We start from the raw sequence: 9,700 nt of genomic DNA, 5'->3' as shown, positions 1-9,700 counted from the left end.
TAAAGCGTGTAAAATATAACTGGCATAAGTAGTGTCATTCTGTTAATGGGAACAGTAAAATGCATACGATCTGAAAAATTGCACATGTAATCTAATGAGGATTTATCTTGTGTTCAGATGAGGTGCAAAGTCATACAACCTTATTAAGTGAACATGTTCCAGGAAGGTATTAAAATTACACTGAAATATTCACCTGTATGTTCATAGATATTCATACATTCATAGATTTTTAAGGCCAGAAGGGACCAGTATGAACATTTATTCTTATTCCTTGAATTAATCCCTGCTTCAGGACCACTAGAACATAACTTTTCAGAAAATGTGTCCAATCCAGATTTTTAAAATTCTGGTAATAGAGAATCCACCATAATCCTTGTTAAGTGTCAAATGTGGGCAAATTTACTTCATGACTATGGAAGTCAGATATCTTGACATTTAGTAAAGGAAATTCTTTTAAATGCTAGACTTTTCATTTTACATAGTAGTGCACAAGGGATCCCAAGTTTTGTCCTTTGGAAGTTTAAATTATTATGAAAATAAGACATTTAATGTTGTGCTGGAGCTGGGACAATAAAGGGTTTATTGAGCAGAATATTGCTATAAGTACTTCATGAGTTAGCAGATACGAGGTAGGAAGCTAATTCAAGTTCCTTTATGGAGAAAAGGCATTCCAGATTTCATATCGCCTCAAACCTATACCCCTATTATGTGTTTTCATTAGATATTTTAGAATCAGGTTTATGTGGGTATATGATGTCAATATATTTTTGCATCCATTTGTAGAAGTTTTTTTTCTCCTTAAGGTGGTCAACTACTGATTCTAAATCCTTCAACTGAATTCTTCTTTGATCTTAAATCTGGCATCGTGGGGATAGCTCTCTCTTTTTTTTGCAGGGGGCTATGAATAGTATTCTCAAAAATACTAGAGCCAGAAAAAGAACTGCCTTTCCAGAGCCTATCATTACTGCTTTAACTACTCCTGCTGCTGTTCAGAGACTTGCTGCTTCCAGTTCCACTGTTGATGTAGGGTCTTCACATGCCAAACAGAGGTAGCCCAATTTTTGTCCTTTAGAAGTTTAAATACTTGTGCAAAACAAAACTAAACAAGGTTATACCGGAGCTGGGGCAATGAAGGGAGCGTTCTACAAGCAAGAAGGGATAATTGGGCAGAATATTGCCATAAAAATAAAGAGGTTGTTGTCAGTAAATACTGGAGACAGAAAATAGAATTAACAGCCACAATGGATTATACTACATTTCTTGGACTGTGTATGAGGGAGCTAGGAATGTTCCTCCTGCTATGTACACTTAAGTGCATATAGAAGTCTAGTTTATTGAAACCAACATTTTGGAAAGCTCAAACCTACGGGTTGCCTTTTTCCTGCTGTACTGATTGTATGTGTTGCCCTAGAGGCACTATTTCAGACCACTGATTGGAAGTACAGAAGGAAAAAAAAAATCTGGTGGATTGGCAGAGATCAGTAGGTACTCTACATTTCATGTGGGGTTAGTTAGGTATCTACAAGCAGTTTAGCATACTTTAGATATTGGAAAGAAACAAATAAGGAGTTATCTAGCTACCAGTGTACAACTGTGGTAAGTGCATGTGCAGGATGAGCATAGAGTAGTGGTGCTTGTGGGCCAAATTTGGCCCATAGAACCATGGTAAGCAGCCTGCAGGGCTCCTCATGGCTCAGGAAATTTGGTCATGGGGAATCAGTGGCGATTAATACTGTCACCCCTCCCCTGCTGCCAAATTCCCAAGCCTTGCATAGCCAGATCAGGACCAGGCCATATCCCCTTCCCCCCTGCATGATGGAGTTGGGACCAGGCCATGTCCCATTCCTCCCATGTAGCTGGATTAGGATTGGGCCAGGTCATGCCCCCTCACCCCATGCAGCTGGATCAGGGCTGGCCTGCCCTCTGTCCCTCCTCCATGCATCTAGTTTGGCCTCACCACACCTGCTGAATTGGACCCACTAGCCAGATCTGGCCTGTAGATAGACCAAGCTTTGCCCATCCTACCCATGGGGCATAAAGGTTGAGCACCACTGGAATAGAGAAATGAAGGCAGTGCTGGTACCATGTTGAAGAGCAACATATGCTACAGGACAACAATTTATTCCCAGCTCTGTAGTATTCCACTCTCTTTGCTCAAACCAAAGGAGAAAAAGAACAAAGTGAATACAGTTTAAGAGAGAAATATTTTTAAAAAGTGCAGTTATTGCTTATGTAAGAAACAAGGACTTGTGGGTGATATCTCTTGGACCAACTACCTGGTTGGAATAGACTTAGACAAACTTTCCGGTACTATCTTACCCTTCCTCTGGTCTCTGGGAAAGAAGTAGATACAGCACAACTAAATGTAATATCTACTTATACATTGGTGAACCTCAGTTAATGACATGTGCACATGGATCAAATTCTGCTCACTCCTCACTGTTAGCTTTCAATAACTTAGGTGGCTTCACTGCATTTTTACCTGCAGACAACTTACATATAGAAGGAAAGATAGAAATAATGTTCTGTCTGCAGCAGAGGACCAGTACTGAAAGGGCTAACTGAAGAAGATGAAGAAGGTACCAGCTGCTTCATTCACTTCCTGATTTGAAAAAGGTTGCTTACTCTGTATGACTGTACAGATGCAGCCTGACATGCACAGTTGCCTCAGAGGAATAGATGTACTTTTTGGCTTGTTCTCTTTCAAGTCTAACATAAAACTGGAAGGAACTGGAAATGATCAAAAATACCTAAAACATAGGAGACAAAAAATCAGATGACCCTTTCATGAATTTATCTTTCTCATCAAATTATCACAGTAGTAGATAAATTTTCAGTAGGGTAAAGTCATTGCAAAACATTAAACTGTACAGAATTCTCTTTAAAAATGATAACACTAAAACTGTTTAATCAAATCTGAGCCAAGATATACAACCTGATTTCAGCTACTGCATGGTCAAGTAAATACCCTATTTAATATCAGACTTTTTTGCTGTAGTTGCCTAAAATGGCATTAGAGAAGAGTGTTTATTCTTATGAGCTGTTTTTTGACATGCTACTCCACACCTTCACTGATGAACCATAATTTACCCAAGTTGATCCCATTGAATTCAGTTAGATTACACAGAGAATAACTGCTCACTTGGAGTCCCAGACTGATTTTACTTGTATTCTGTTAGGGCCAATGCGTGAAGTAGCAGGAAAATTCAAGTTAACTTTGCCTGAGTCTGGGTTGTAGAAAAATGAGAAAACCCAAATTCAATAAGGATTTTGGGTTGTAGTCAATATATTATAACACTATAGATTCATCAAGGGAGATGTCAAACAACACTGTTACCCTCAAAAAGTTTCTTTTTAGTTTGTCATTGTCAGATAAATGTTTAGCTAAAGTGTTATTCTTAGGTAGCATTTCCTCGGCTTAAAATGGAAAAGGTTACTAGAAGCAATAATGTTTGTAGAGTCAGAATTAACTTTAAATATACTCAATATAAACAGTTAAAAAATTAGAAGAAAACTTTTAAAAGGTGATGTCTAGTGATTAGGGACTTGATTCTTCTCTCATATATACAGATTTTAACTCACTGTCATACAGTTCACCTACTGGAGTTACTTACCCCTGATATACACTGGTGAAAATGAGAGAACAATATGGAGAGAATATCTGAAGAGTATGGTTTCATTGTTGCTTTAATGTGTCATGCCACTGGTCAGTAGTATAAATAGACCATGTGAAAATACACCTATTAATCATACAAATGGCTGTCAGTCTAGGTTTTCAATGTGATGGTTAGTATCCATAGCATATTCAGTTTGCTAGAGACAGGTCAAACTTGCGCCTATTCATTATGAGCAAGGTACATACTTCCATCAGCAGAGGCTGAGATTTTTAGTTTAGTTAATTAATTTAGACTATTGTTTTCCTGTAATCTGAATAAGAGGTAGAGCAATAGCTGTTTTATTGCACTAGATATGTGAGCCCTAGTACAGGAACAGGGAACAGGACAAATGAAAAGAAAACTAAGGGCAATTACATGGAGTTACACAGCAATAGCACTTTTGAATGTGGACCTTCACTGCAATGGAGTTGCAGGTGCAACATCATTGAAGTAAAGGTGAACTTGAAAAATGTGTGATTAGGATAAACGTACATTTTGTGAATTAAAAAGAGAAGCCTTAAGATTATGCCATGCAAGGTGTTTTGAGAATGTTGATTTCATTCCCCAGTTATTGACAGACTCTTTTCAGACACAGCATTTTACACCAAAACTGAAAATACAAAAGTTTAAGAAAAAAACAGAATTAATATTATTTTTATAATTATGGGGTACCAAAGAATCCCCCCAATCAAGGAGTAGCACTCTCTATTAGACAATCAGTACACCTAAGAGCTCAAATCCAGATGACATAGGATTCAATATGAGTATGAAACTGAGAAAAAATGGTGGGGAAGAATTGGAGGATGACATTATAAACTGAAAAGACTTTAGCACAAAGCTTTATATAATTAGTTTTGATTAATGGAAAGCCCCCAAAAAATCCTGTTCTGGAAAATTAATATTGTGGCAGTAAAAGTGCTTGCTTTCTCTCTCTTTCTTCCTCATAGACTTGGAGCTGGAAAAAGGTTTCCTATGTTTTATGCCACCTAGTCTCATTTTGGGAAGAGCATAGGTAGGAGGCTGTCAGACACTATTCTTTCAAAGTACTCATGCAAGCCAGTTCATAAATTGGCTGTGCTTCTGGCTTAAAATGGAAGTTAAAAGCGTTAAAAAGCTCAAAACATTTTTTTTCTGAATTCAGAAATGACAGTCTTTTGGGGGCACTTCATGAAAAGCAGGGAGATTGTTTGAAATGATGCCATGAATAAATAAGAATTTGGATATGGGATAAGTTAACACCAAAGTATTTTACAGTAGTTTTGCATATCAGTATAATTTACATCAGTATCAGAAGTAAAGAGATGATCAATTATCTTGTGGTTGCTGCTGCTGCAGGCACTGTGAGGGCTCCTCTAGATCTTACATGAATGCCATGATTAACTTGCTAATAATTCCATTAATGGCAAGGGTGCTACATGTGCAACCTGTTTAAGACACTATAAAATGGCAAACCATCTATAAAAATGTTACACATATAATGTAGGCCATTTTTATGCCTGGTTTGTATAACACCTTACATGAAACATGTAGTATGTCCACACACCGGTGCTACTTGGGCCAGATGCCTGACAGTGGAGGTGTGGAGGTTTTAACTTGCTGGTGCAGGGGGAGCCTGGGATCATGATACCAGGCTCCCAGTGCACTAGCATGTAGAAAGAGCATAAATAGGATGTGAACCCTGATCCCAAACTTGTGCTTCCTGTCATGCATATGTAGCATGACTTCTTTTTGCATGAAAATAGATTATTGCTTCCAAGGTGATCCTGCCTCACAGCACATGACATTTGGTGTGAGGGTTGGGAGTGGTTTTATAATTTCCTAGGTTATATTCTTCCTTCAGTAGAAATACATGGGCTGAACAGATTTACAGTAGAGCCTGACAAAATGTTCATTCTGAAGAGAGATGCAAGTTTGTGCACATTTTAGTAACGGGAGCACGATAATCTTCCCATTATATGAATATTGTCATTTTGAGACATTTCCACCTAATCTGCAATATTAACTCCTATTCAAAGAAGAGAAATGTTTGATCCAAGGCGAAATGAAAAACATTCCTAAATTAAAGGAAATGGACATAAGTGCTGGGGATAAATCAGTTGCTCCTTGGTATTGGTTGGTTGACAAAATGTTGAGTATTCTGACAACTTTTAAGCATTTATTTCTTGTTAATATCTTTAAACAGTTTTTTCTAATGCTAGTAAATCTGTTTCCTACACCATTAAACACATTTTATTCTGCTGCTTCTGAGAACAGGTTGTTACATTGTTCGCATGTGATATATTTCAACATGGAGAGCCATTGAAAAGATTTAGAATTAAGGATTACCATTGTTTTATAGTACTACCAGACAAAGTTACTTATTTTCCCTCTCCTCCCTGTCATATATGAATAAGGACCTAAAATGAAGATAATTCTTTAACACACACTTAGCACTCGGGACCTGTCAAAAGCCACTGGATTGCCACATGAGAAGGAATATATATATATATAGCTGTTAATTTGGCTGGCTTTTGAATTCCTGCCAATTGGAAAGCAAATTGAGGTTAGGTGATCTTGTTGCAGGGTGAGAGTTTTGCAGCTGCAAGGGTGGACAGGTTTTGGAGGAATAAAATATTAATGACAACTATTCTAATGCTCATGGTGAAACAAAATTTCAACATTTCTGATGATGAGGACTAGAACATGGAGGTGCAGAACAGGATAATAAAATAGAATTAGTGGTGGGGAAAAGCTTGAATTGTTTATAAGATTTTCATTTCTTTAAGATTTTATTAGTCTTAAATCATTTCCTGGCATGCCAGGCATAATAATGCATGTACTGCTTATATGCTTTATTGATACTGTCACAATATTGGAAATATTCATTTTTTAATCATTAAAAGCAGCTGCTACCTACTACTAACTGAAATTTCTTCTTGTCTAAATCAAAGTATTCCCTGTGAGCCAGTTTTACACATTGACAAACTTTTAATTTTGAATATTTTCCACTTAAATTTCATTTTTAGCATTGTGTCCTTGATTTTTTTTCACTGAAACAGCTTTTTCTGTTTCCAACTAGACGGTTTCAAATCAGATCTTCCAGAGTTTGGTGAAACTTCCAAAAACCAGTGTTTCAATTTCCTACTGAAAAAGAGCAATACCTAAAATTTGGTTTCTGATTTTTCAAAATTACTGTGCACCTCTTTAACATATAACATTACAAATTAAATTTTTAGCATGAATAGGATATTGTATATAGGAGTCTAGGTAGGCTTGGACTTTTATTTAGCTGAATTGCCTGTGTGCTTACCTGGGAAGTCAAGGAAACACAGGTTTTCATTTCCCCTTCATTTTAACCTTGACACCAATTTACTAATTGACATCCCATGGGTTTAATTAGATATGTGATGGCCTGCAAACTGTTGTGTAATTTTTGCACTGGTCACAGCAAACAGGGCAAATTATATCCATTAATTAAAGACAGAACTGCACTCATTTTAAACTAAAAAAGACACAAAACTCCTTCAGTGAATTCAAGAAAGAACTTACTGAGAAATAATTATTATTGCCAACAGTGGTTCCAGTATTTTTTCAGGAAGTACATAGACTATGAAAATGTTCATAAATAAAGTAATTATTACTGAAACTATATAGTAATTAATTCTTCTAGTAGAATGAGAACATCTCCTGGAGCTTTTTCCATTGACATGCCATTTCCATCCTTTTGCCTTATACCTATTTGACACATCATTTCCTGGTTTCAAAGCCCCAAGATGCCCCTTGACTTCTGTTGCTTTAGATTTGCTGTTAGTGCCAAGCAGATGTCTCTCTTATAATAAACTTGCTACTTACCTTGCTCCTGTTTTGTTTAGCAGGAGTTGATTTGTATGGTAATTAGCAACATTTCATAGTGCTGTTTGTTAACATTTGCTGTTTAAAAAGACTTCATTTCATATGCATAAGAGAATCAGGTTCAGATTAAAGTGGTTTCCCAACATGCTTTTTTATTGGGCCTCTCTCCATTGGGAAATTATGCAAATTCTTATATTTCTTTTCACAGATCCAAATAACTATTATCACAGAAGAAATGAAATGACAACCACAGATAATCTTGACTTTAAACACCATAACTACAAAGAAATGAGACAGGTAGGCCACAGAGAACTCATGTTCAATGCCAGTACGAGGATGTGTGTGTCAGGGTGGGGGAGGGCAGGGGGATGTTCCAGAGTTGGGCTCTTATATTAAATAGGTGATCTCTTTCTTCCCCCCTTTTGACATTTTTAATAGTACGTTTAGTAAGGGGACGACCCAAGAAAAAGTGACTTTCTGCACTGTTGTGCACTCTTTTCCCATACATGTTAATTGACTTTTTCAGCAACATCTCTAATGTGTTTTATTGTGAGATTGACAAAAGAAGGACACAGACAGAAATTATGTTTGTCTTGCATTTGGACCCCTGAAAGCACTTTACAGCTGTGCTGTGACACACATGCATAGCTACAGAATGCTTTTAAAGTGGCTGATCATGTGACAATTTAACCTTCATGAAATGTGGAATCAAGTGAATGTGCCCCACATTGGAGTGCCTTAAGAAATTTGTGTTTCCTAGGGTTAATCTGTTGCATGATCGGGGCTGGCCTGATGTAGCCCAGCCCTGCCTCCAGGGCTGTAGTCGGGAAGGAAGCAGGGATGGGGGGGGGGAGTGAGCTCTCCAATGGTTTGCCCAACCTGAGCTAGAGGGGATGGGTAGATTGCATGCCACCTCATAGCTCCGTCCCTCCAGTCACCCCCCATCCAGCTCAGGCTGGGCAAACCCCAGCCAGCAGCTCAAGCCCCTCCCCCATCCTCCCTCTCTTCCTTCAGACAGCCACAGAACTAGGAGGTGGGATAGGGGGCAGGGCTGGGGGAGAAGACTGGCTCCTCAGCTACCAGCAGGTTCCTCAGGCTCCTGCAGGCAGGCTCCCTTCCCCCAACCCCATCAGGTTAAGAGCTTTAACTCCTTCTACTTTACGTAAAGCACCATGAGTTAGAGGGGCAGCTTGCATCTCTGTCAGTGCCCTAGAATGACTTTTCCAGCAACCTGTAATGTGTTTTATTGTGAGATTGACAGAAGAAATGTCAATCAGCAAGCCTTTGTATTTTTTACTGCTTATCCATGACGATAAATACATTTTGGACCTCAAACAACAGGTTTCTTATTTAAGGCTAACTTATTTCAAAAAGGTCTGTCATGCTTCTTAACAATACACTTTTGGGCTGCGGGGGCTGAACAAAAGCCCTGTGGGGGTGCATCCACACATGCAGGCAGATGTGCTTGCAGCAGCTCAAATAGGAGTGGCACAAATTTAAGCTGGGGATTTTTGCTTCTGTGTACATGCCCATTCATGCACTTTGGTGTGGGACAAATTGTGTCACTTGGGGCAAAATAACCCTGCCCAGCTCCTCCCAGATCTGCAGCCAGTGGGAGTAGAGCCTGGGGCCAGCACCTGTGCTGGCTCCAGGAGTATAAAAACCTGGCCTAGCAAGCAGCTCAGGATCTCCTTGCTCTCAGGAGCTTCTGGGGCCCAGCCAATTGGTATCTGGGGACACTACCCCTTGTGCCAGATGGACTGGTGATGCAGCCCTAACTGAGAGTTCCCTGCACCCCCTATCTACTGGAGCAGTTTGGCAGTGGGGGTTGCTGCCTGGCTATGACCTGCTGCCACCTGCGACAGCATGTGGCCTCAAGGCTGCATGCCTGCCAGATCTGAATAGAGACTGCACGGCCACAGTAGAAGCATCCACACCTCTGGGCCAGCTGCCAGTGGGCTGTGGCTGCAGAATTGGCCTTTGTGTGGCACTGCTGCCGTGTGTGCTGCTGCTCTGCCATTTGGGCAGCTATTGCCCAGAAGATGTTCTCAGTGTTGTGACCTGCTTTGAACTTTTAAAGTACGTCTTCCTGGCCCCAAGTGGCCATGAGGTCAGTTACCTCCAGCTGGGTCCTGGGTGCCAGCTTTGAGCAGGCTTCTCTGCCTGGGTCTTGCCGCTTGCCTCATTAGCAGGAATTCTGGTGTTCTCTGTTT

The 9,700-nt window shown here is 39.5% G+C and overlaps 1 protein-coding gene across 1 annotated transcript in view; it reads left to right on the top strand.

Annotated features, from left to right (window-relative positions):
• Window positions 1–9,700, top strand: part of CPXM2 (carboxypeptidase X, M14 family member 2) — a 203,638-nt gene that overhangs the window by 130,035 nt on the left and 63,903 nt on the right. Inside the window, exon 7 of the mRNA XM_019502962.1 lies at window positions 7,696–7,784. Coding sequence (XP_019358507.1) covers window positions 7,696–7,784 — 89 coding nt within the window. The remainder of the gene's footprint in view (window positions 1–7,695; window positions 7,785–9,700) is intronic.

This window comes from Gavialis gangeticus, unplaced genomic scaffold (genome assembly GCF_001723915.1).
Source record: "Gavialis gangeticus isolate Ggan-Ray unplaced genomic scaffold, GavGan_comp1, whole genome shotgun sequence".
NCBI classification, from domain to species: domain Eukaryota; kingdom Metazoa; phylum Chordata; order Crocodylia; family Gavialidae; genus Gavialis; species Gavialis gangeticus.
The sequence above is the reverse complement of the archived record's forward strand: the minus strand, read 5'-3'. Positions and strand labels throughout refer to the sequence as shown.